General features: G+C 30.4%; 1 protein-coding gene, 1 long non-coding RNA gene and 4 pseudogenes across 3 annotated transcripts; 4 read left to right on the top strand and 2 right to left on the bottom strand.

Annotated features, from left to right (window-relative positions):
* The first annotated feature begins 46 nt into the window (after positions 1–46).
* LOC149497866 (L-type lectin-domain containing receptor kinase IX.1-like) lies at positions 47–4,083 on the top strand (annotated as a pseudogene).
* A 445-nt stretch (positions 4,084–4,528) lies between these two features.
* Positions 4,529–6,100, bottom strand: LOC105631024 (peroxidase 27). Of its 2 annotated transcripts, XM_089719488.1 has the most exons (5): positions 6,037–6,100; positions 5,831–5,988; positions 5,400–5,588; positions 5,123–5,288; positions 4,529–4,935 (listed from the first exon to the last, which is right to left on the bottom strand). In XM_089719488.1, the coding sequence occupies exons 1-5, from the start codon at positions 6,098–6,100 to the stop codon at positions 4,529–4,531; spliced, it is 984 nt and encodes a 327-aa protein (XP_089575614.1). The 2 variants fall into 2 exon arrangements, with proteins under 2 accessions (XP_089575614.1, XP_020533787.3); XM_020678128.3 differs by having other exon boundaries at positions 5,831–6,100.
* A 6,357-nt stretch (positions 6,101–12,457) lies between these two features.
* Positions 12,458–13,755, bottom strand: LOC149497865 (uncharacterized). Its single transcript, XR_016320125.1, has 2 exons — positions 13,532–13,755; positions 12,458–12,953 (listed from the first exon to the last, which is right to left on the bottom strand). It is a non-coding gene; the product is annotated as an uncharacterized LOC149497865 (long non-coding RNA).
* A 3,656-nt stretch (positions 13,756–17,411) lies between these two features.
* Positions 17,412–19,713, top strand: LOC149497864 (L-type lectin-domain containing receptor kinase IX.1 pseudogene; annotated as a pseudogene).
* A 573-nt stretch (positions 19,714–20,286) lies between these two features.
* LOC149497863 (L-type lectin-domain containing receptor kinase IX.1-like) lies at positions 20,287–21,324 on the top strand (annotated as a pseudogene).
* Positions 21,325–22,919: 1,595 nt separating this feature from the next.
* On the top strand, positions 22,920–25,770 carry LOC149497862 (L-type lectin-domain containing receptor kinase IX.1 pseudogene; annotated as a pseudogene).
* Positions 25,771–25,925: the final 155 nt, after the last annotated feature.

The following is a 25,925-nucleotide window of genomic DNA, read 5'->3' as shown; positions in this document are numbered from 1 at the left end:
CAGGCAATTATATGCTCCTTTCCAAATCAATTTCCCTTCTCTCCATATGGAAGCTACTTTCTACCTCTCATTTCTTCTCCTCCACCTTCATCTCCTTCCTCCCTCTACTAGTTCAATATCATTTCATAAAACGCGATTCGAACCAAGCGACACCTACGAAGGTAGCGCGACTTCTTTTGTAGGGGTCATCGAGCTTAACGATGACTCGTACCAATGTCAAGTTGGTCAAGCAACTTATTCAGACAAAATACTCTTATGGGATTCCCAAACAAAAAAGCTCTCCGATTTCACTACCTATTTCTCTTCTACAGTAGACATTCAACGTCGTCCTCTTTTTGGTGCTGGTTTTACTTTCTTTATCGCTCCGGTCGATTTTCAAGTTCCGATGAACTCCGCCTGAGGTTTTATTGGACTTTATAATATCACAACGCACAAATCCTCAACTCCAAACCAAATTCTTCATGTTGAATTTCACTCGCAACCGGACCTCGAATGGGATCCTGCCGTTGAGCATATCGGAATTAATATAAATTCCCTCTCTTCAGTTACATATGCTCCTTGGAATGCGACTTTACACAGTTCAGATACTGCTGATGTATGGATTTCTTATAATGGAAGCACCAAAAATCTTACTGTTTCTTGGAAATATAGAATTACTGCAAATTCTCAAGAAAGTAACAGTCTTTCTTACATTATTGATCTCAGAGAGTTTCTTCCTCAATGGGTCAAAATTGGGTGTTCAGCTGCGACAAGAGATTTCGTTGAACGACATGCAGTTTATTCATGGGATTTCAGTTCAAGTTTGGAGGCAGGTGAAAAAAATCCAAAAAATGCTAAAAGGTTAGGACTTGTACTATTTATAGCAGGACCAATTGCTATTCTTTTTCTAGGTGTGATGGCTATAGTAACAGGTGTTTGGTGCAGAATAAAGTTAATGATCTTATAATGATCAACTTCAATTGATAAAGATATCGAAAAGGGAAGTATAATGATCTTGTTTTAGCTACGAAAAACTTCTCCAGCGAGTCCAAGTTAATTCCAGAAATGCAGATATTTTTGGTAGTGATGCTTAGTTAATTAATGTAAAAATACACAAAATGTATAATAAATTAAGATAACATTTTTTTTAAAGGAATTTAGATAAGGTGAAACATAAATTAAGAAAAAAATAGTTTTTATCGTCAAGAGATGTTACATCAATTATAAAAAGATGTTACATCAATTATAAAAAATGGAACATTCTATTATATCGTCTCTAATTTTTATGTCTTCATTAACACTTTTTGCCCTCTTACTTTTTAAAATAACTATAAAATCTCTAATTTTTGCTTCTATTTTACTATCAGGTTCTTCTATCAAAAAAAAAAAAAAAAAATCATTTTAAGCAGCTTAATTATGACATAGTTTAGGAATCTAAATGCATTTTATCCTACTTTGATTATATTTAAAAAGATCATTTATTTTTCTTTTTCAATTGATGGTAAATAGCTCACTTTTTAAATGAGATGATTTGACAATGAAATGGAAGCAAAAGCTCTGAATGTATAATTATTTCTTGAAAGTATAGGAATGAAAATGCTCTTATGATTAATTTTAGAAACCTATATGTATTTTACCTGGATGTATCATCAAGAGATCTTACGTTAATTATATAAATAGAATATTTTAGTATATTTTTGGGTTTTGTTGAAGTTTAAGACATGGAGAAGAGGTTTAATGAAATACAATGGTCGAGTTAGGATTTAACATAGGAGGCTAAAAGAGCTTTACAAAATTAGGAAGATAAAAAAAAAAAAAAAAATCAATTCATGTAAGAAATTTAGATTTTTTTTTTTTTTTTTTTTGGCAAAGTGGGTGCCATTCTTAGCCCCTCTCTCCAATGATGATATCATCGGAACATTTAACATAAAAAAATTTAGTCGTGAATTTCTACTAAAATATTATATATATTATTACCGTACGTGTTTTGTCTCTCAATCTTACTTATTGTATAAATAAAACTAATAAAATATTAGTTGAGATGGTAAAAGTAAGCATACAAGTTGGATAATTGAGAAATTCACTTAGAAAAAATGCCAAAAATGTTTACGCTCTACCCCAAGAGTTCAAAAGGGAAAATGAGTTTGAAATCAATTAACATTGAACTTGAAAATGAAACCGGACTGAGAAGTTTTTCTTACAAGGATCTTGTTAAAGCTACAAGTAACTTCTCAAATAAGAAGAAGTTAGGTCAGGGAGGATTTGGTGCTGTTTACAAAGGATATTTAAGTCACTTAGGCAGAACTGTTGCTATAAAGAAAATTTCAAGTAGTTCATAAGATGGAAAACGAGTATATGTCTGAGGTAAAAATTATTAGCCAATTGAAACATAGAAATCTTGTGCATCTTATTGGATGGTGTCATGATAAAGGCAAAATCGGAATGATTGTTTCAGAGATATGGCAATGAGACTGTTGTAAAGGAGGATTACCAGCTTCTTGAACTTTTTTGAGGGTCATCGCTCCCTGAGTTCAAGAGTCTACACTCTCGCGTCATATGGCTCCGCCCCGAAATTAGGACCTCCCCTTTTCTTTGACCAATGGTCCTCGAACCAATCTTTCCTCTGAGGAGGCTCTTTCCTTCTTTCCCGTCAAGATGTGCCCTTGAATTTGAATCAAGCCTCGAAGCATGCGGTGGGAACATAACTTAGGAACTCTCTCGTAGATGATTTTTTGCTATTTTCCTCCTGCACCCATTCCTAATCAGATCCTATTTGGCTTTTTCTTTAAGAGATCTATCTCCACGTTCTTCCTATCTCTAGACTTCTCCTGCTACACGGGGGAAGTTCCCCAACTGAAAAAGCTAGAGAAAGGTTGCTCAGCCCCTCCAATTTCTTTCCAGGACAGTCTCACTGGCATTACCTCTGAGTGAAGGAAACTGCTTTGGGAGCAAGACTTGGTGGCCTAGTCTTACGATTCCGAGCAAAAGGCCTAAATCAGCATGACTTTTAGGCAGGAGTAGCAGAAGGGACCAAGATTCCTTACAACTCGCACCAATAGCGGCACTGAACGGCCGGAGATTGATTTAAAAGGCAGCGCAGCCGCCCCTTCCCTTTTGGAGGGCACCGGGGCCAGAAATCAATGTATAAAGGAACGCTTTGCTTGAAAAAAGAATGATGAAGGGCGGGTCAGAAAGGATGACACATTTGTTATCTCCAGTTTGAAACTAAGGGTTTGGAGACTGACAAATTCGCCTGCAAGCAAATAGAATAGAGAGCTTACCCTTTCTTTCTATTAGAGTCGCGAGCTTGTTGTAGTCCGTCCTAAAGGCTAAAGGGATAACCTTTCTTGTTTATGAGATCATGCCTAATCGGAGTCTTGATGCTCACCTGTTCGAGAAGAAATTTCCTTTAACTTGTACTGTAAGATACAAAATTGCTCTAGGTTTAGCTTCAGCTTTGCTCTACCTCCATGGAGAAATTGATGGAGGGAAATGTGTGTTACACCGCAATATTAAACTAAATAACATAATGCTAGACTCGAGTTTTAATGTTAGACTTGGTGACCTTGGATTAGCTAAATACATGGAGCGAGAATTGGGGTTATAGACAACAAAAGTGGCTAGCACTAGAGGGTATATAGCTCCAGAGTATATAAGTACAGGTAGGGCGAGTAAAGAGTCTGATGTTTATAGTTTTGGGTTTGTTGTATTAGAGATTGTGACCGGAAGCAAAATGAGTCGACTTGTTGAGTATAATAATGAAATGATGACATTGGTGGACTGGCCTGGGGATCTTTACGGAATTGGGAATTTAAGAACGGGAGTTGATGAGATACTTGAGATGGATTTTGATGACAGACAAATGGATTGTTTGATGGTTGTTAGATTGTGTTGTGCTCATTCTGATAAAAAGATTAGGCCTCCTATAAAGCAAGTAATTCGCGTGCTAATTTTGAAGTTGATTTACCTAATCTTGAAACGGGAAATTCAACAAATCCTGTTAACGTCTCAAAAGGAGAAAATTCAGCAATGGCAGTTAATGTTCCAGAAGGAGAAAATTCAGCTGGGGATTCTTCTAGCTCTACACAAATTCACAAAATTTAATGTCATATTCAAGTTTTGGAGGTCGTTAAACAAGCAATTATTGTTTGTTGTAAGAGTTGCTTGTGATAAATTAATGCTTTTCTTTGCAAGAAAATCAAAACTATTCGATTTTTTTTTGTGTTGCACATGTATTTAACCTTCACGATAAAATTCTTCAGAGGATACAATTTACTCCTACTCATTCAGCCGCATCGATGAAATACTTTAATATTTAATTTTTAAGAAATAAAAATAAAAAAAATTGAACCAAATTTTTGTTGATAAAAATTGTCTCTTCATACAGTAAATAACAAAAATATTATTCAATTCCAAAATCATGCTTTCACCGCTCCAAAACACCAAAATTACAAATTACATTTAGCAACAACTTGTTGCAAATGGGAAAATCAATAAAAATGAAAAATGAAAATCACCAATGTAAAAATCTCCTTGAAAAAAGAACCCATTAATTAACAAGAGCACACTGTTTCCTGATTTCACCTTGGCTGCCAGTAAGAACTCCAATGCGCCCCAGTTTGACCATTGAACTACCTAAATCTTTTTTAAAAGTGGTTCCATTTGGGGAAGATTGAAGCAAAACATAAGTTCTCGTTTGAATATCATTCAGAAGAGCCGCATCAGATTGGAAGATCCCTCTTCTTGTATTTACTACGTTGTAATAATCACTGTCGAATGTTCTGGAGCTTCCAGGATCCATTTCAACAACTGTGGTGCTGTCTCCAGGCTTACATTTCGTCTTTAACTCAGCTGCATATGTTGCGTTCAACGAAGGGTCAGTGTCGCCTCTGCCACTAAAATTGTACAATCGGTCTGAGATTACAGAGCAATGTCCAATTCCAATAGTGTGCGCTCCTGCACCAAAAATAACAATTTAAGTTTAAAATGTCGAGGATCTATTGGCCCGTCGACCGTGGTTAAGTTTCTACGTACATTAAATTTTTCTTGGATCAAATTAATAAGATAAAAATTCTTATTGATGATAAAAAAATGCTTGATAATTTAGGTTTTTCTTTCTTTGGCAAACACAAAATTATAGTACCTGATAAAACCACTAGGTCCTCTACACTTAGCCCTTTTGCAGCAAAATTTTTCTTCAGTTGAGTTATATTGGCAAAAGGAGATGGTAACTGTGCTGAAGCCTCCGAAGCATTAGACACTCTTCCATCTCTACGTCCGGTAGGAACATCCCAAGATGGTCCTCCAATCTGACATATTAAAAAAAAAAAAAAGTTTATGTACATATCAATAGTTTATGAATTAGACATAAGCAAGTTCTGATGATTTTCTGAATAAGGAAAAGTTGATATTGATTATACCATTTTAACAGAATCTCGAGCTGCCAAAGCCAAAATATCAGCACAAGAAACAACACCAGTACAGTTGTTTTCTATTTCAGATTTTATAGCATCAATTACATTAAAACCTCTTAAAGTTTGGTTTGGGATCGCATCTTTCTCAGCTTGGTTTGTACTCGTAGAATTTAATAGCACAGAGCCATCACATCCCTGCAAAATAGAATTTATGGATACTAGTTGTGACAAAATAATATTTTGTGGTAACAAACTTTTTGTCATAATAAATTAGTTTAAATGACAAATTAACTTGCCGTAATAAATTGTTTTATTACAACAAAACAGGATTTTGTCACAAGACACTTATCGAGACAAGCTTATTGTGACGAACTCAGTAACAAACTAAATTTATAACGACGATTAAGGACGTACGTTGCTGCATATTAAGGACTTACCCTAAGGAAACAATCATGAAAATGCATCCTTAGTAAAGGAGCAGCAAGAGTTGGATCACTGGAAATAAACTTTTGAATGACATTGTGGACAATAAGGTCTGCATTAGGGCATGTCTGCTTATAGAACCCTAGTTGTAATCCTTTGGAATTAGTTAGGCCTAAGCCTAACCCAATATTTAAGTTTAGCAATTGAGAATTAGTTGAGCTTAAGAAAAGAAAGAAGAGAATTAGTTGAGGAAAGAGAAGTGAAAGAAGCTTTTGGATCGCCATTGTCTAAGATGCTCGAAGAAGCGTTTTCTAGGCCTGAAGCATATTGGAGAAATTAAGAACGGTATTTATAGTTAAGCTAAATATGTATTAGAGAACAATTTTCGCTTAAGGTCAAAATAATTAAAAGTTGACTAATGGCCTCTCTGAGCAAAATACATGCATGCCATTCATAGCTCAAAACAAAATAATAATAGTAATAATCCAATTAAATACTTGAGTTCAAAAGACTTATAGCTTAGGAAGCTTATTAAGTATTTTAAACTTCATTTCAGGTCATATGATAAATAATTGGATTGAAAAGTCAATTAACTTACATTTACTCTGATTTCAATTTAAATTTGATATTTGATCATCTTGATGAAAATTGATGGATTTTTAACTAATCAATGTTACAATTTAATCAGAAAAATTGTTCAAGATAGAAGATGAAGGGTAAGACTACTATTTAGAGATGAAAAATTTTATATACATACACAAATAGTTATCTTTTATTAGATTTAAACTACTTAAATATAGGCCCTTAGATCTAAATATATCTCTTAACTTGCTACTTATAAAACTAGTAATTCCTTACTCATGTATTATTTAATTATATTTATCATTATAATAAAAACCTTGTTTTGTCAATCTAAAAATGTCAGAGAATTATAACAACAAAAATATCAAATATTTTTTCATAAATAATGAAAATAAAGATTTATTATATTTAAAAAAGTTAGTTAACTAATATTTACCTTCTAAAATAAAATAAAAAATATTTTCTTCTAAAATGAAATAAAAAAAATATTTTTCTTATAAAATCATTATGTAAATAATATTTTAAATTTGTTATGTTAATGCCAATCACAATATAATTCGTATATCAATTCTTATACACTCTTACATTATTAGTTATAATGTACTCATAACTCAATTTTTTTTTCTAAAATTATTTTATAATTTATACAATTCTATTTGTTTAGTTTGAATTTTATTTGTGATCTACAAAAAACGATTCAAAACTTAATTTTTTGAATTTATCTATTATAAGCTTAACTTTATATAAAAACAAGTTTATCATCTTTTAGATTTCAAAACAATAATAAGATTAATTGAATACATAATAATAATTGCATTATTCCAATACAAAATTAAAATATAATGGTTGATGATCGAATTTATAACACTCACCTTAATTTTTAATTAAAAATTTAATACTTGTGCTTTTTAAAATTTTATTGTAAAATTCATAAAAACCATAACTAATTGCGTTAAAAATATAATTTCAAAATGTATTTTCATATGAGAGTTAATTATAAATTATATAACCCATATCTATAAATTTTTTTAATATGTATTAAGATTGTTTATAGATTTTTATAAAACTAATTTTCTTAAAATGTTATTTCTTGTGTTTAAAATAATTTCAATTGCCTTACCATTTATATTAAAATTCTATTTTAATTATCCACATTCACATGCAATCAATAGAAATATCTCATATTAATGTCATGTTATGCGAAAGAAAAAAAGATCTTAGAAATAGAAATATCTCATATTCATTTAGTGTTATGCAAAAAGAAAAAAAATAAAATGAACTTAGAAAAGTTCACTGCGTTTTAGGGTGGAAAATGATTTTCTAAAAGTTAAGAAAAATTAGAAAAAGAAAAAAAAAAAAAAGAAAGTCTCGTGACCTGTCTAGCAAGTTAGCCTGTCTAAATGGCATGCAAAGAGAATATTTATACATAATTTTTGAATTTTGTATTATAGTAAAAGCCCAAGTTGAAAAATATACCAATAACAATAGAACAAAATGATTTTCCCTAATAAATTCCATGTGGGAGGGATTTAGTAGCTTGGGATTTTTTTTTTTTTTTTTTTTGTCACTCCTCCGTTCTTTTCAAATCTTGATAATTTTTCATCAAGATTTGAAAAGTAGTTTAACTAACTTTTTTTGTTATTTTTTTCTTAATTTACCCTTAATATATCATTTATTTCTCCTCTAATATCAATGTATGTCTTAAATTATGTTTCAATCTTCAATGATGTTTTAAATGTTTTGTTGAAATGAATAGAATACAAATAGTTGTAAAAATAAAGTTCATGCTCTAACATGTAGGAAGCAATTCATTTTTTATCCTTTATTTGGGAAAGTTATGTGAAAATATGAAAATTTGTGTTCTTTTAACTTTCCAACTACCTTTGATTATTGAAAATATACTTTAAATATTGCACGATTTTTTAAATTTTTGGCCAAGTTCATAAAAATTCCTTTCAATGTGGCCAACTTGAAAATTCTATGGTCTTTTTTTATTCAAACTTCATTTTAATCGGTGTTCATATAGCCTATATGGGTACATTTTTTTTACAATGGAAATTGATGTAAAAAATCTATTCACCAAAATTTATTCACATTAAGTGTTCATCTATACTTTTGTCTTCCATTATTTTAAGAATTTCTCAAATTAAAAGTTTTGCAAAAGATTAAAATAAAGGTAAGACAGTCATTTCATATTAGAATGTTCCCAAAGTTACTAAATTAGGCAAAATTTTCTATATAAAAGAACATCTAAAATGGAAATTTTTCCTATATAAAAAGAACAGACAACGGAGAGAGTATTTTATTTCTTTTTATCACCAACTAATAAGCGCTCATAAAAAGAGATAATAATAAAAGCAGAGACTAAATTTCTTTTACGTGATAATAAGTTGTAATTTTGCCAACACTCTAAAATCTCACCTCCATAGTTTCAAAGTTGCTGCTCTTCTTTATTTAAATAAATAAATAAATGATTATTTTAATGTCACATCAATAGCTGTTGAACTTGGGATGTCAACATGCTATATCAATGGAGAAGAAGCAACACAGGGAAGATCATGATTAGCACCAATTCCTAATTAGCAATTGCTTTATTTCTTATATAATTTTATTAAAATAATTTTTAGTGGACTAATATATTGGCTTTTATTTTTTCTTTTTTCCCTGAAGTTAGGACTCAACTCAAAACTTGTAGATATAATAATTGCATTTCATTATTAATATTTTCTTTTTTCAAACAAGCCAAGTTGTGATTAGGGATGGTAATGGGTATGGTTGGGATCATGTAGTGCAATATCCATACCCAAATTCAATTCTATTCTCAATCCTTATATGCTATGTAATATCTTATCCGGTACGAAATATTTTATCAATCTCTAAAATCAAAGGGTTAAAAGGTATTCCCATAGATACCCATTATCCGTTGATATCCATTTATACATTTATTCATTTTTTAAAAGTTAAATTATATTGAATGAAAAAATTAAATAATTATTCAAATGATTTATATAATACATAAAAAAATATGAAAATAAATTAATACAAAAATAAACATCTGAACAATGGTAAATTAAAATTTTAATTCTAAAGTTGTTCTTTTTATTATATGAATATTCCAACTCACTATTACCATTATGATTTTTCTCCATTATTTCAACTGAAATTAAATATTAAAAATTAAAATTTGAATTTCAAAATCTAAAATTTTAAAAATTCGATCAATTCAAATGAATATATGAAAAACTAGAGTTAACTTATTTTGCACTATACTACATTAAATTATAATTTATATAGATAATCTACTACAAGTAATCAAATTTATTAAAAATTGTATAAAAGTAATAAAATTTTAAATATTTCAGGTTTGAATTTCAATTATGGGATCGGCTTCGGGTTTTTAATAGCAATACCATACCCAAAAAAAAGTTTTGAATTTTATCTATACCTTATCGAAATCCAGTCAAAATCCTAAAATTTGGATTTGACTAGATTTAGATTGGGTGCATACCTACCAGGTCAGGTTGATTTTACCATCCCTAGTTGTGATGTCAAATAGATCTTGAGTACTTATAAATTATAAGTTTATAAATAAATTTATTTCAAAAAAAATACTTGTTGTCTACACTATATATATGTACCATTCATCAGTTCACCCAGTTAACAGTGATTATCCACATATATTTCTTAATTATTATATATCATCTCCATGAGGTATACTAATTAAATTTGAGAAATCATATGAAACAAAATCCTAATTTTTTTGATTGAAATGTATGTGTATATATATATATATATATACACTGAGATATACAATTATTTATGGCTAATTAATACCACAATTACCAACAGGAAAATGATTGCATACAAATCCATAACAAACGTTAATCTCCTAATTTGCTATAAAAAATATTCATCACTTATATATTGCCTATTAACTGATTATCTGGACAAGTAAACACAAAATGATGAGTAGATCCATCCTCAAGAGGATTAAAGAAGAGGTATAAATGAGATCCATCTCTCTCAATCTGATTTGGTGAGAGAGATGAAGGGAAAGAAAGGAAAAGAGAGATCTTTGCAATGACCGATTATTCCTATCGAAAGGTGTTCACGTTTGCTGCATTGTCGCTAGTTAGTTTGCTACATGCATATATTATGACTTGCGTGTATAAATATAAATATACATACAAGACAAACTTGTGCAATTATTATTTATTTTAGGACAAAAATCATAATGTTTATATTGGGAATTTAGGATATTCACATCCAATCAATATAATTAATTTTCTACCATAAGAAGTAACTCGTATGATACGATATATTTAAAATTAATAGAAGAATTCACTCCATGACAAACGTTTGTGGAAAGAAATAACAATAAACCTAAAATGATATTAATCTCATACAGTCATAAATGAAAATATATATATATATATATAAATAGTCCTATTTAAAGCCCACAGTGATATATAACCAAAGTTTTAATTATGTACAATAAGACATAGTCTAGCGGTAAATGCATTTCGACCTTATAATTTAGAAACCTTATAATTAATTTTTTAAAATAAAAATCATCATGTGTTAATTTGATTATAATCTATGCTACGTGTAAACATGGAAATAATGAGGGTAAATAATTGAATTTTCAATAGTGTCTTTAATAAAATTTAAAAATCCTAAAATAATTTTAATCATAACTAATTATATTTTATGAGTTAATTGAATATAATTTGTTAAATTCATTTTTTGAATAAATATATATTGATAATTAAATATTTTTTATTTTTTAAATTTATTTTTAATAAATATATTTGATAATAAGACATTTGAAACTTTTTATATTTTATTTTTTAAATATTTGATTCTGTTTTTATTATAATTTAAATTATTTTATTTAGGAGAGAGATAAAAAAAGAAAAAGGAAACATTGGATTCACAAAAAACACTCGTACTAAGTTTATGTATTGACAAAAATATCATAAAGATTTTAATTTTATTAGTTTTAAAATAATAATAATTTAATTTTGATCGGTTATTTAATTTTCTATTTAAAACTAAATTCTACTGGATAAACTAAAAAATTATATTACATTAGGCATATAGTAAATATGATAAGAATATAATATCTTTAAGGATTTTAATTTTATTTATTAAACAAATAAAGATAGTTTAATTTTAATTGGTTATATTAATTTTCTATTTAAATTTAAATTATATTGGACAAATAAATAAATTATATTACATACTATGTAATGTATATATAAAATATGGAAAGAATAAAATATTTTTAAGATTATAATTTTATTGATAATTTAATTTTGCTTGGTTATATTAAATTCTTATTTAAACCTAAATTCTATTAGATAATTAAGAAATTATATTGTAAAGATATCATATCTTTAAGGATTTTAATTTTGTTGGTTGAACAAATAAAGGTAATTTAATTTTGAATGATTATATTAATTTCTTAGTTGAATTTGAATTCTATGAAATAAATTAAGAAATTATATTATACATTATATAAGGTATATTAAATATGGTAAAAATACAATATATTTAAGGATTTTAATTTTATTGGTTGAATAAATAAAGATAATTTAATTTTGATTGGTTATATTAATTTTCTATTTAAATCTAAATTTTATTGGATAAAATAAAAATTATATTATTTACTAAATAAAGTATATATTAAATATTTTAAGAATATAATATTTTTAAAAATTTTAATTTTATTGGTTGAATAAATAAAGATAATTTAATTTGATTAATTATATTATTTTTTTATTTAAATTTAAATTCTATTAAATAAAATAAAAAATTATATTATATACTAAATAAGGTATATATTAAACATGAAAAGAATACGAGAATTCAATTTGATAAAATAAGAAATTATATAATATATTAAATATATATTAGATATTAAACAAAGTATATTAAATATGGTATGTTAAATAACAAATTTTACATGTAATTTTTTTAATAAATTTATTAGCTCACTAGTTAATAGCCTAAAGAAAATGAAGGAATTCACCTCAACAACAAAGGCATGCAGGCAGTGAATTAAAATACCATGAAGTATGAAAACAAGTTTACCTAGTACCAATAAACAAGAGGAATGATTGTTACCAAATTCACAAACAAGTATGTCATCCACATTTCTGTGCTCAAATTCAAATTTGTTCCAATGGACACTCATTATTTGATAAGAACAACTTACAATGGGGAAAAGGATTGAACAATGACAGGCTGGGGGAACAAACATGGCAGGATAAGACAAAAGCAATATGAACTTTCCCCCACAAATAAAAAGTCTAATGGCTTAAGACTGTAAGATGTTAATGGTAGCGTGAAATGAGTTTTCCTTTTCAGTAATCGTCCTTGTAAGCATAGGATTTAACAATAGGCACTGAGAATCCGCATCACGACACAGGCAAGAGCATAGGCCTTAGCTTTTTCCAGTCAACTTTAGAGCTATAAAATCTGAATTGCATGACGTAGCTATTACGATCTCTGGCAAGATTTCGCCACATTTTTCACTCAACGCATCTAAACCTGATTTAACAAGATTTGCCCATTAAAAAACGGTAAGGCAATAGATCAAACAGTTGGTGGGCAAGAGCATGACCGAAGTTGGCAATGGTCTTTTGTACCTATGAAAATTCCACTATAAAAGCAAGAATTTGGCGTGTGTATATAGTTACAACTGAGAAGTTTGATTAATTAGCTTCAGTAAGTAACCTAGAAGCTGATAACATTATATATATGACATAGATGGACTCAGTATGTCCAGGAACAAAAGGGTTGATTTTCAACTGGAAATCCATTGGAATAAATAATTTATCTCATAATTTGTGCCAACCAAATTTATAAAGCGTAAATGATTGTTTTGAATTCTGAAGCTAAAAAAAAAAAAGGTCTTCTGATTTCGTTGAAATTATTATCTATTTATCACGCACTGGAAAATGTCACTACTCATAGTCACAGTTGTATGCTAAGAATAACAAAACCCTGAGAAATTCCCCAAAATCCCTACCACCATTTCACTTGCTCTATCATAGCAACACCTATTTACACCCACAAAATCAAACCACACTCACACTCACTTATAGTGAAGAAAAAAAACAAATTACCTAGCGATTGCGACTTGCGAGCCATAGAGCTTGCTGCGAAGATAGTCGCTTGTTGAGGAGATGGCTGCTGGCGGTGGAGTTGCGGTCGCCAAAAGAAAATTTTGATCTGGAATTAGAAGTCCTTGCTTTAAATTCATTGTTTGTCCAAAATTAATTAGTCTCTCCTCATTTTTTTTTTAAATAATCATTCGTTTTATTTTTTATTTTTCGCTTTCTTCATTAAATGTGTGACAAAAGATAAAAAATATTTTTTCATCTTTTTACAAGATATTTAATGGAAAAAACTCCACAAATGAAAGTTAAATAGTTGAAGGAACCAAATATAAAAAATGAAATAGTGTATTTAAAAAAAAACTGAGGATGAATTGATTAATTTTAGCATAATATAAAAATATAATATGATTTTTCTTTTGAAACTCACCAACGCCGTGTAATTAAAAGTGGATTCAATGAATTAAGACTACGTGGATTTGATGGCAAAAAGTTATTAACAATACTATATATATATATATTATTAATTGTAGACCATTCAACTCCATATACTTCCAGCGATTTTGAATAATATTAAGAATAAATATTAATTATTGTGAAGACTATAATTATAATATCGTAAATCAATTGATATGTAAGGATTCTCATCATAATTTAATTAGTTAATAAAAATATTAAATTTATTTTTACATAATTAAAATTTTTAATTACACCAAGTTAATAAGAATGTTAATAATTCTGCATCCATAGTGAATAATTAATGGCCATCAGATTTTATTGTTTAAAACTTAGCCATTTGATGCTAGAATATAGGAGATATCAACTATCTACTGTATAGGTAAAAAATTCCTACTTAGTTTAAAAACAAAAATAATTGCTTAATGTACTATTAAATATTTATTTATTAATCCAAAATCAATTTCATCAACTTTATTTTTTGAAAGCCTACTTTAATTTGTATAGAAAAAAATTCAAATCACTTATATTATGCTATACAAATTTTTATAATTGTGTATCATTAAACATTTTTTTTATTCTCCTGACGAATATATTATTATTAATTGGTTAATTTTCATTTTTTAAATATTTATATTAATATTTCATTATTAGCTATTAGCTTTTGTAAAAGCAATAGTGTCACTTTATTAAATTTAATATTTTAATTTACACATCATTTACTTTATCTCATTTTAATTATTTTTTCTAAATTCTCCTTTGCTTGATTTATAATATTGTAATATATATTTAAGAACTACCGGATTTGATTTAATTCTTTTCTTGCTACAAGAACGTGGTTAAAATTATTAAAATAAATAAAAATTATTTTAATTGCACTCTATTTTTAACTTTTGGATAAATATATCTTAAAATGAAATTTAGAGATTAATTACATCTCATAATTAAAATTTTAAAAAGAGAATGCAATTACAACTAATACAGATTGCAAGGATAGAGGTAAACTGAGTAGTGGGTTAGAACGTGCTGAAGTAAAAAATATGATATAAGCTTATTTGGATTTGAGCCAACCAATATTAAAAGGTTAATACTAACAAATTAGTGAATTAGCTTGTAATCTTTATATACTCTTTGTAAATTTGTTATTTAGTTGATGTAAAATTTTTAAGAGCAGTAACATGTGAAATTCATGGTAATTTTATATTCTAAAATGATTGATACATCATATGGTTGAAATAGAGCGAAATTTCATCATGTGCAAAGTTCATGGTATTTGACTATTTTACTTGACAAAGATTTAACCTTCACATCTGAAATGAATTTGGTTATTTATTCCTCAATTTTGTAACAAATAATTACATCACAATGTTATTTAATCAATAAGGTTTCAATTCACATATATAAACTAATTTTTTGTTATATTTAATTATTTCCTTGATTTGAAATAAACTAATTACATAGAAAATCACTTGATCAAAATTAAATCCACATGTGAAACAAATTTCGGTTATATTTGATTTTTTCTCGATTTTGCCACAAGTTAATTACATCAAAAGTATTGGCCTTTATTTTTTATAGGAACAATAAAAGAAATTATAGGGAAAATATTTTTTTCGTCCATAAGGTTTTGCATAATTAATCAATTCGTCATCATGTTTTTGACTATTAATTATTTAGTCCTGAGGTTTGATTCTATAACGTTAAACAGTCCTTTCGTCCAAATTTAATTGCTTTTGCCGTTAAATCGATGTAAAAACAAAGAGAGAGGAAAGAGATATATTCTTAAATGCGATATTGTACCCATAATTAGATCAATCAAAAAGAGATATTTTGAAATAGATTATATCTAATTTCCTTCCACTTCTGAACTTTCTCTACAAAATCAAAGGCTAGGTTTTTTCTCCCTCACAAAACCCTTTATCATGTCTTCATCATGCGACGGCAACAACTCATTTGAGGGGAGGTTTGTCAATTTGTATTGAAAGTATGGGAAAAGAGCCAGGATAAGGATCTCTAAACAAAAATCGTCTCTACTATTATTGTGTCGATAATGTCTGTGGATCATTTCTGGGCTGGTGTAAGCAAGTTGACGTTGATTCTAGCCAAACCAAAGCTAATAGTGAGAATGAAGTCAGGCAAAGAAGCATTCCTCAGGGTGTTAGTGATATGAAGGAGGAGCTTTTGTTGATTCAGACTGAGATGATGTTTGCTAAAATGCCTGTTCCTATGTTTTGTGTCCCTACGCCATCTGTTAGTTCTACTGAGCCTTCCATCACTAATTCTAGCATTGGAGTTGGTCGTTGATTAGGTAAATAATCAGATTGTTGGGTCATGAACCTTTTGATTCATTAGTCTGGTCTTTTCTGTTGTGAATCTTTCTTCTTGTACTGCAGAATTATATTGTTCTGTTTCTTTCTTATCAGACCATATGATAGATTGCATTCCAGAAATAACTTGTGACCCAAGGTTGTTAAATTTTGGGCCCGAAAGAGCAGAACAGTGTGGGCTGAATTTTTAAACTTTGTAATGTCACAGTTCTATTGAATTGAATCTTAACATAAATTATTTGAGGGTATCTTTTTTTGTAATTGAGTGTAAAGACAACTCAATATAATAGATTTTAAAAGGTAAAATTAATGCCTTTTAGATAGCTCATTTTAATTTGAAACGTATAAAGAAAATTATATAAAAATTCAAATTCAGATTCAAGTCTTCTTCTCTTTCTTTTTTTTTTCTTTTTTACTCTAAAAATACTTTGTCAAGTTATGATTTGGCTTGACATCCCGAATTTTGTCATCCAAGTGCTTTCCACCAAATTGCTTATTAGATTTTGGATTGCCATTCTTATATTATATCCTTATTATAATTTATGGTTAGAAAAAATTACATATCAGTCTAAAACCATACAATTGAAACTTGTCCAAAATTATTTTCTAAATTAAAGCAGTTGAAACTTTTGCGTCAAGGAAAATACAAGTAAGACGACTTAATATTTATATATCCATAATGATAATAATGTTTAAAGGAGATTTCGAAATTTTTATAGCAACATGAAATATTTAAATACTAACAATTCTACTAGATTCCCGATTTGACCGGGTACACATAATATTATATAAAGAATTTTGATTTTATTCGTATATTTTATCATAATATAAAATATTACCCCGTATTTTTTGAAATACGTTTTATTTATATATTTTGCCTTATCCTTTTGTCAACATTTATATGTTTTCTGTTAAATACACGGACAAATTAGTTAATTTTGTAAAAAAAAAAAGATAAAATAATAATTTATTGACAAAACAAAGTATAAAAAAGAAAGAAGTTAGTAGAAGGATGTAAAGGTATAACAGAGACAAAAGATAGGAAGAGAACAATATATTTTCAAAAAATGCAAGGGCAATATCATATATTATAGCAAAATACAGCGACAAAATCATAAGTTTTCCCCATATTATATATATATATGCGAAGTTAGCATGCCGTTTAAATTGCTGCCATAGCAATCCTGTTGTATGAATTTTTGATCATGTACTTTGCACGTTTGTTACTTTTGTTACTTGTTATTGTTATTCCTCTTTCAAATTCTGTTTACCTCAAAAAATCTCGCTTTGATCCTGATGTAGCTGATATAATCTATCATGGCGATGCAGCACCGTCATCAGGCGTAATCGAGTTAATTAACAGATACACTTATACATGTCGTGTCGGTTGGGCCACCTTGGCTAAGAGAGTCCCGCTTTGGGACTCAAATTCTGGGCAGGTTTCGGATTTCACAACTCATTTCACTTTCATCATCGACACTCAAGGTCAGTCTCAGTCCAGATATGGCCATGGCCTCGCCTTTTTTCTTTCTGCTGCTGGATTTGAAATCCCACCAAATTCCGCTGGTGGGTTTTTAGGCCTTTTTAATACTTCAACAATTGATGATACTTCTAAGAATCAAATTGTTATAGTGGAATTTGATTCATTTCCAAATCCAGAATGGGATCCGCAGCCTGTAATGGGACATGTGGGTATAAATAACAAATCTCTTAGTTCTGTTGTTTATACTGGTTGGAATGCGAGTTTTCATAGCGGAGATACTGCTGATGTGTGGATTTCTTACAGTGGTAGTAGTAAAAATTTGAGTGTTTCATGGTCTTACAAAAACACCGTAAATCCTCAAGAAAATTCTAGTTTACATTGTGTAATTGATCTCACCAAGGTTTTGCCTGAGTTTGTTACTATTGGTTTTTCAGCTGCTACAGGCGAATCCCTGGAAAGAGATCAAATTCTTTCATGGGAATTCAACTCCACCTTGGAAATAAATGAAAAAACTGAAGAAAAATTTTCAAAAAAGACAAGAACAATAGTTGGAGTTTCAGTTTCTTTATGTCTTCTCGGAACTGTGGCAGTAGTAGGAATTCTGATTTCTTGGAGAAGGAAAAAAATAAGAGCGGAGAAAATGAACTTAACAACATCAATAAATAATGAAGAACTCGAAAGAGGAGCAGGACCGAGAAGATTTTCTTACCAAGATCTCGTTTCAGCTACTAATAATTTCTCAAATGAAAGATTGTTAGGTAAAGGAGGGTTTGGTGCTGTTTATAAAGGGTACTTAATAGATATAGATATAGCAATTGCTGTAAAGAAAATTTCAAGTGGGTCAAGACAAGGTAAAAAGGAGTACATAACTGAAGTGAAAACAATTGGCCAATTGAGGCATAGAAATCTCGTGCAACTTTTGGGTTGGTGTCATGATAGAGGTGAATTTCTACTTGTTTATGAGCTCATGCCTAATGGTAGTCTTGATGCTCACTTATTTGGTAAGAAAAATCCTCTTCCATGGTCTGTACGTTACAAAATATCACTTGGTCTAGCCTCGGCTTTGCTTTATCTTCATGAAGAATGGGAGCAATGCGTTGTGCATAGAGATGTTAAGTCGAGCAATGTAATGCTCGACTCTAATTTTAATGTGAAGCTTGGTGATTTTGGTTTAGCGCGTCTTATGGACCATGAACTCGGTCCACAGACAACTGGGTTGGCTGGAACTCTTGGTTACTTAGCTCCGGAATACATGCTCACTAGAAGAGCTAGTAAAGAATCAGATGTATACAGCTTTGGGATCGTGGCTTTAGAAATTGCCAGTGGGAAAAGAGCAGTTGATCATATAATTAAGCAAGAAAATGAAATGAATCTAGTAGAGTGGATTTGGGAACTCTATGGGCATGGTAAGCTTCATTTGGGTTTTGACAAGGAACTTTATATGGATTTTGATGAGAGGCAAATTGAGTGTCTGATGATCGTTGGATTATGGTGCGCTCATCCTGATCGTGCTCATAGGCCTTCAATAAGACAAGCAATTCAAGTTTTGAAATTTGAGAATGAAATTCCATATCTTCCTTCTAAAATGCCTGTGCCTATATTTCATGCAACTGCACCACCTGCTGCTAGCGTTAGTCAACCCTCCATAACTGATTCTAGTCTTCAAGTGGGCCGTTGAGTAATTTTCCTTGCATGTTGTAAGTTCTTCTTCTTTGAAGACCTAAACTTAAATGTGTTTTTTTTTCTGTGTTTTTTTTTTTTTTTTTTTTTTTTTTTTTTTTTTATTGAAAGAAAAATTTGTTATTTGTTAGTAAAATTTGAATGTTCTTCAGTAATAATATGTGAAGAATGTTGGACCTAAGATGCATGAAGTGATTATGAGTAACGGAATAATATCTAAGAGTCATAGCTGTTAGTATTGTCAAGTTTAGTAGCAGTGTAATGTGTTATTACATAATACAAGTTTTTTTTTTTTTTTTTTTTTTTTTTTTTTTTTTTTTTTTTTTTTGGAAGAATTAATTCCTTATATTTTTACATATGTTGTGTGTTTTGATCTACCATGATTTCGACACTTCTCTCTATCTTGTGTTCTAGCTATCTAAGGTTGTGTAATGGACAAAAATCTAGGAATCAAATTCAGCTTTTTATCAATAAAATGTAAATCAATATAAATACAAATTTTGCTTTTAATTATAATTAGAAAGAAACAAAAGTTGATATGCTCAATTTAGGGCCCACATAGGGAGCAGATCAATAAAAAAATATTTTATTTTTTGGAGACAAAGGTATTTCAAACCATTTACAGGAAAAAAAAGAGTAAAGCAGAAATTTCTTTTTTATAACTTCAATTATAATTTATTTAATCCATAGGGGAATTACACTTGATTACATATTATCCCGATATATAGTTGTAAATAAAAAATTATTTCTAGGATATGAAACTATAAAATTTCAGGCAATTATATGCTCCTTTCCAAATCAATTTCCCTTCTCTCGATATGGAAGCTACTTTCTACCTCTCTTTTCTTCTCCTCCACTTTCCTCTCCTTCCTCCCCCTACTAGTTCAATATCATTTCATAAAACGCGATTCGAACCAAGCGACACCTACGAAGGTAGCGCGACTTCTTTTGTAGGGGTCATCGAGCTTAACGATGACTCGTACCAATGTCAAGTTGGTCAAGCAACTTATTCAGACAAAATACTCTTATGGGATTCCCAAACAAAAAAGCTCTCCGATTTCACTACCTATTTCTCTTCCACAGTAGACATTCAACGTCGTCCTATTTTTGGTGCTGGTTTTACTTTCTTTATCGCTCCGGTCCATTTTCAAGTTCCGATGAACTCCGCCGGAGGTTTTATTGGACTTTATAATATCACAACGCACAAATCCTCAACTCCAAACCAAATTCTTTATATTGAATTTTACTCGCAACCGGACCTCGAATGGGATCCTCCAGTTGAGCATATCGGAATTAATATAAATTCCCTCTCTTCAGTTACATATGCTCCTTGGAATGCGACTTTACACAGTTCAGATACTGCTGATGTATGGATTTCTTAAAATGGAAGCACAAAAAATCTTACTGTTTCTTGGAAATATAGAATTACTGCAAATTCTGAAGAAAGTAACAGTCTCTCTTACACTGTTGATCTCAGAGAGTTTCATCCTCAATGGGTCAAAATTGGGTGTTCAGCTGCGACAAGAGATTTCTTTGAACGACATGCAGTTTATTCATGGGATTTCAGTTCAAGTTTGGAGGCAGATGAAAAAAATCCAAAAAATGCTAAAAGGTTAGGTCTTGTACTATTTATAGCAGGACCAATTGCTATTCTTTTACCAGGTGTGATGGCTATAGTAACAGGTGTTTGGTGCAGAATAAATTTAATGAAAGGGAAGAAAAAGAAAATAAACTCAACTTCAATTTATAAAGATATTGAAAAGGGAAGAGGTCCGCACAGATTTTCTTATAATGATCTTGTTTTAGCTACGAAAAACTTCTCCAGCGAGTCCAAGTTAATTCCAGAAATGCAGTAATTTTGGTAGTGATGCTTAGTTAATTAATGTAAAAATACACAAAATGTATAATAAATTAAGATAACACTTTTTTTTTAAGGAATTTAGATAAGGTGAAACATAACTTAAGAAAAAAATAGTTTTTATCGTCAAGAGATGTTACATCAATTATAAAAAATGGAACATTCTATTATATCGTCCCTAATTTTTATGTCTTCATTAACACTTTTGCCCTTTTACTTTTTAAAAATAACTACAAAGTCCCTAATTTTTGCTTCTATTTTACCATCGGATTCTTCTATCAAAAAAAAAAAAAATCATTTTAAGCAGGTTAATTATGACATAGTTTAGGAATCTAAATGCATTTTATCCTACTTTGATTATATTTAAAAAGATCATTTTTTTTTCTTTTCAATTGATGGTAAATAACTCACTTTTTAAATGAGATGATTTGACAATGAAATGGAAGCAAAAACTCTAATTATATAATTATTTCTTGAAAGTATAGGAATGAAAATGTTCTTATGATTAATTTTAGAAACCTATATGTATTTTACCTAGATGTATCATCAAGAGATGTTACGTTAATTATATAAATAGAATATTTTAGTATATTTTTGGGTTTTGTTGAAGTTTAAGACATGGAGAAGAGGTTTAATGAAATACAATGGTCGAGTTAGGATTTAACATAGGAGGCTAAAAAGAGCTTTACAAAATTAGGAAGATAAAATTAAAAAAAAAAAAAATCAATTCATGTAAGAAATTTAGAATTTTTTTTTTTTTTTTGGGAAGTGGGTGCCATTCTTAGCCCCTCTCTCCAATGATGACATCATCAGAATATTTAACATAAAAAAATTTAGTCGTGAATTTCTATTAAGATATTATATTATTACTGTACGTGTTTTATCTCTCAATCTTACTTATTGTATAAATAAAACTAATAAAATATTAATTGAGATGGTAAAAGTGAGAATACAAGTTGGATAATTGGAAAATTCACTTACAAAAAATACCAAAAATATTTACGCTCTACCCCAAAGTTGGAGATTATACCTCTTAGTTTTATCAAGAAAAAAAAAAAAAAAAAAAAAAAAGCTCTACCCAGAAAAATTATGCAGCTAAGGAATTGATAGTTAAACCTTAAAATGCTTCCCTTGTTTCTAATGGAGACTTTGTATTATGCTCTAATTTCTGAATTGCATGAATATATTATGTTGTCCTAAGGTCCAATGACAAATAGAAATGTCTATTAGTTACAGCTACATACAACTATCATGGATTTTTATTCTAAATTCGATCAATCCGACAATCTTGACTTTGCCTTAGATGTCCTCTCTTCTCCGATCAGCTGTATATGAATAGATTCCTTTTCTTGTAAATTGCATCTTAGTCGGACATATCATAGCGGACGTGTCTATTCTTTTTTATTTGTTTTTATTTTTAAATCTTTTAATTTTATTGCAGAATATAAAACATAATTTACATTTAGAATTATATTATTATTATTATTAATTTTACATTTGATTCTATATGTTAGATTTCATTACTAATCCCTCTTCTCAATAATCACCTTGCTCTCCTTTTCCTACAATATCATATCCTTCCCTTTCATCCTCCTCCTCCTTCCCTTTACTAAGGCAATATCCTTTGAAATAACACGCTTCGACCCAAATTACACCAGAATAATCTACGAGGGTGGCACGGCCCCGATTTTCGGAGCCATCGAATTCAACGATGTAAATTATATGTGCCAATTGGCAGAGCCATTTTTGCAGAGAAAGTACCTCTTTGGGATTCAAAAATGAACCAACTCACTTATTTCACTACCAATTTCTCTTTTTACATCGATATTCAAGGTCGTAACCAGTATGGTTCTAGTCTTGCTTTCTTTCTTGCTCGTGTTGGATCTCACATCCCACTAAATTCTGTTGGTGGTTTTTTTTGCCTATATAACTTCACAAACAGCGATTCAACTGAAAATCAAATGGTTCATATTGAATTTGATTCCTACATTAATCGCGAATGGGACCCAAATTTTCTTCATGTGGGTATTAATAATAATTCAATTCATTCTTCCATGTTTACTCATTGGAATGCTAGTTTTCACAATGGTGATCCTGCTAATGTGTCTGTTGCTTATAACTCAAAATCCAAGAATTTAAGCATTTCTTGGAAATATCGAAAACTTCAATTCCTTCAGAAAACACAAGCCTTTTTCTTATTATTGATCTCATGATGATTCTTCCTGAATGGGTCATTATTGGGTTTTCTGCTAGTACTAGCAATCGCATAGAATGACATGTAGTTCAATCATGGAAGTTCGATTCGAATTTGGAGATACATGAAAAAAAAGAAATAAATCCTTCAAAATTACGGCTTGTAGAAGATTTAGCAGTTTCAGGAAGTATTCTGTTAACTGCTACCGCTACAATTGTTATTTTCAGCATAAGGAAGTGGAAGATAAGGAGTTCAAAAGGGAAAATGAGTTTGAAATCAATTAACATTGAACTTGAAAATGAAACCGGACTGAGAAGTTTTTCTTACAAGGATCTTGTTAAAGCTACAAGTAACTTCTCAAATAAGAAGTTAGGTCAGGGAGGATTTGGTGCTGTTTACAAAGGATATTTAAGTCACTTAGGCAGAACTGTTACTATGAAGAAAATTTCAAGTAGTTCATAAGATGGAAAACGAGTATATGTCTAAGGTAAAAATTATTAGCCAATTGAAACATAGAAATCTTGTGCAACTTATTGGATGGTGCCATGATAAAGGCAAATCGGAATGATTGTTTCAAAGATATGGCAATGAGACTGCTGTAAAGGAGGATTACTAGCTTCTTGAACTTTTTTTAGGGTCTCGCTCCCTGAGTTCAAGAGTCTACACTCTCGCGTCATACGGCTCTGCCCCGAAATCAGGACCTCCCCTTTTCTTTGACCAACGGTCCTCGAACCAATCTTTCCTCTGAGGAGGCTCTTTCCTTCTTTCCTGTCAAGATGTGCCCTTGAATTTGAATCAAGCCTAGAAGCATGCGGTGGGAACATAACTTAGGAACTCTCTCGTAGATGATTTTCTGCCATTTTACTCCTGCACCCATTCCTAATCAGATCCTATTTGGCTTTTTCTTTAAGAGATCTATCTCCACGTTCTTCCTATCTCTAGACTTCTCCTGCTACACGAGGGAAGTTCCCTTACTGAAAAAGCTAGAGAAAGGTTGCTCAGCCCCTCCAATTTCTAGGACAGTCTCACTGGCATTACCTCTGAGTGAAGGAAACTGCTTCGGGAGCAAGACTTGGTGGCCTAGTCTTACGATTCCGAGCAAAAGGCCTAAATCAGAATGACTTTTAGGTAGGAGTAGCAGAAGGGACCAAGATTCCTTACAACTCGCACCAATAGCGGCACTGAACAGCCGGAGATTGATTGAAAAGCCAGCCCAGCCGCCCCTCCCCTTTTGGTGGGCACCGAGGCCAGAAATCAATGTATAAAGGGACGCTTTGCTTGAAAAAAGAATGATGAAGGGCGGGTCAGAAAGGATGACACATTTGTTATCTCCAGTTTGAAACTAATGGTCTGGAGACTGACAAACTCGCCTGCAAGCAAATAGAGTAGAGAGCTTACCCTTTCTTTCTATTAGAGTCGCGAGCTTGTTGTAGTCGGTCCTAAAGGCTAAAGGGATAACCTTTCTTGTTTATGAGATCATGCCTAATCGGAGTCTTGATGCTCACCTCTTCGAGAAGAAATTTCCTTTAACTTGGACTGTAAGATACAAAATTGCTCTAGGTTTAGCTTCAGCTTTGCTCTACCTCCATGGAGAAATTGATGGAGGGAAATGTGTGTTACACCGCAATATTAAACTAAATAACATAATGCTAGACTCGAGTTTTAATGTTAGACTTGGTGACTTTGGATTAGCTAAATACATGGAGCGAGAATTGGGGTTATGGACAACAAAAGTGGCTAGCACTAGAGGGTATGTAGCTCCAGAGTATATAAGTACAGGTAGGGAGAGTAAAGAGTCTGATGTTTATAGTTTTGGGTTTGTTGTATTAGAGATTGTGACCGGAAGAAAAATGAGTCGACTTGTTGAGCATAATAATGAAATGATGACATTGGGGGACTGGCCTAGGGATCTTTACGGAATTGGGAATTTAAGAACGGGAGTTGATGAGATACTTGAGATGGATTTGATGACAGAAAAATGGATTGTTTGATGGTTGTTAGATTGTGTTGTGCTCATTCTGATAAAAAGATTAGGCCTCCTATAAAGCAAGTAATTCGCATGCTAATTTTGAAGTTGATTTACCTAATCTTGAAACAGGAAATTCAACAAATCCTGTTAACGTTTCAAAAGGAGAAAATTCAGCAATGGCAGTTAATGTTCCAGAAGGAGAAAATTCAGCTCGGGATTCTTCTAGCTCTGAACAAAAGTCACAAAATTTAATGTCATATTCAAGTTTTGGAGGTCGTTAAACAAGCAATTATTGTTTGTTGTAAGAGTTGCTTTTGATAAATTATTGCTTTTATTTGCAAGAAAATAAAAAACTATTCGATTTTTTTTTGCGTTGCACATGTATTTAACCTTCAAGATAAAATTCTTCAGAGGATACAATTTACTCCTACTCATT

This window comes from Jatropha curcas, chromosome 3, assembly GCF_041381405.1.
Source record: "Jatropha curcas cultivar XTBG-Jc1 chromosome 3, XTBG_Jcur_1.0, whole genome shotgun sequence".
NCBI classification, from domain to species: Eukaryota; Viridiplantae; Streptophyta; class Magnoliopsida; order Malpighiales; family Euphorbiaceae; genus Jatropha; species Jatropha curcas.
Note: the sequence above shows the minus strand (reverse complement) of the source record. Positions and strands in the feature narration are given on the sequence as shown.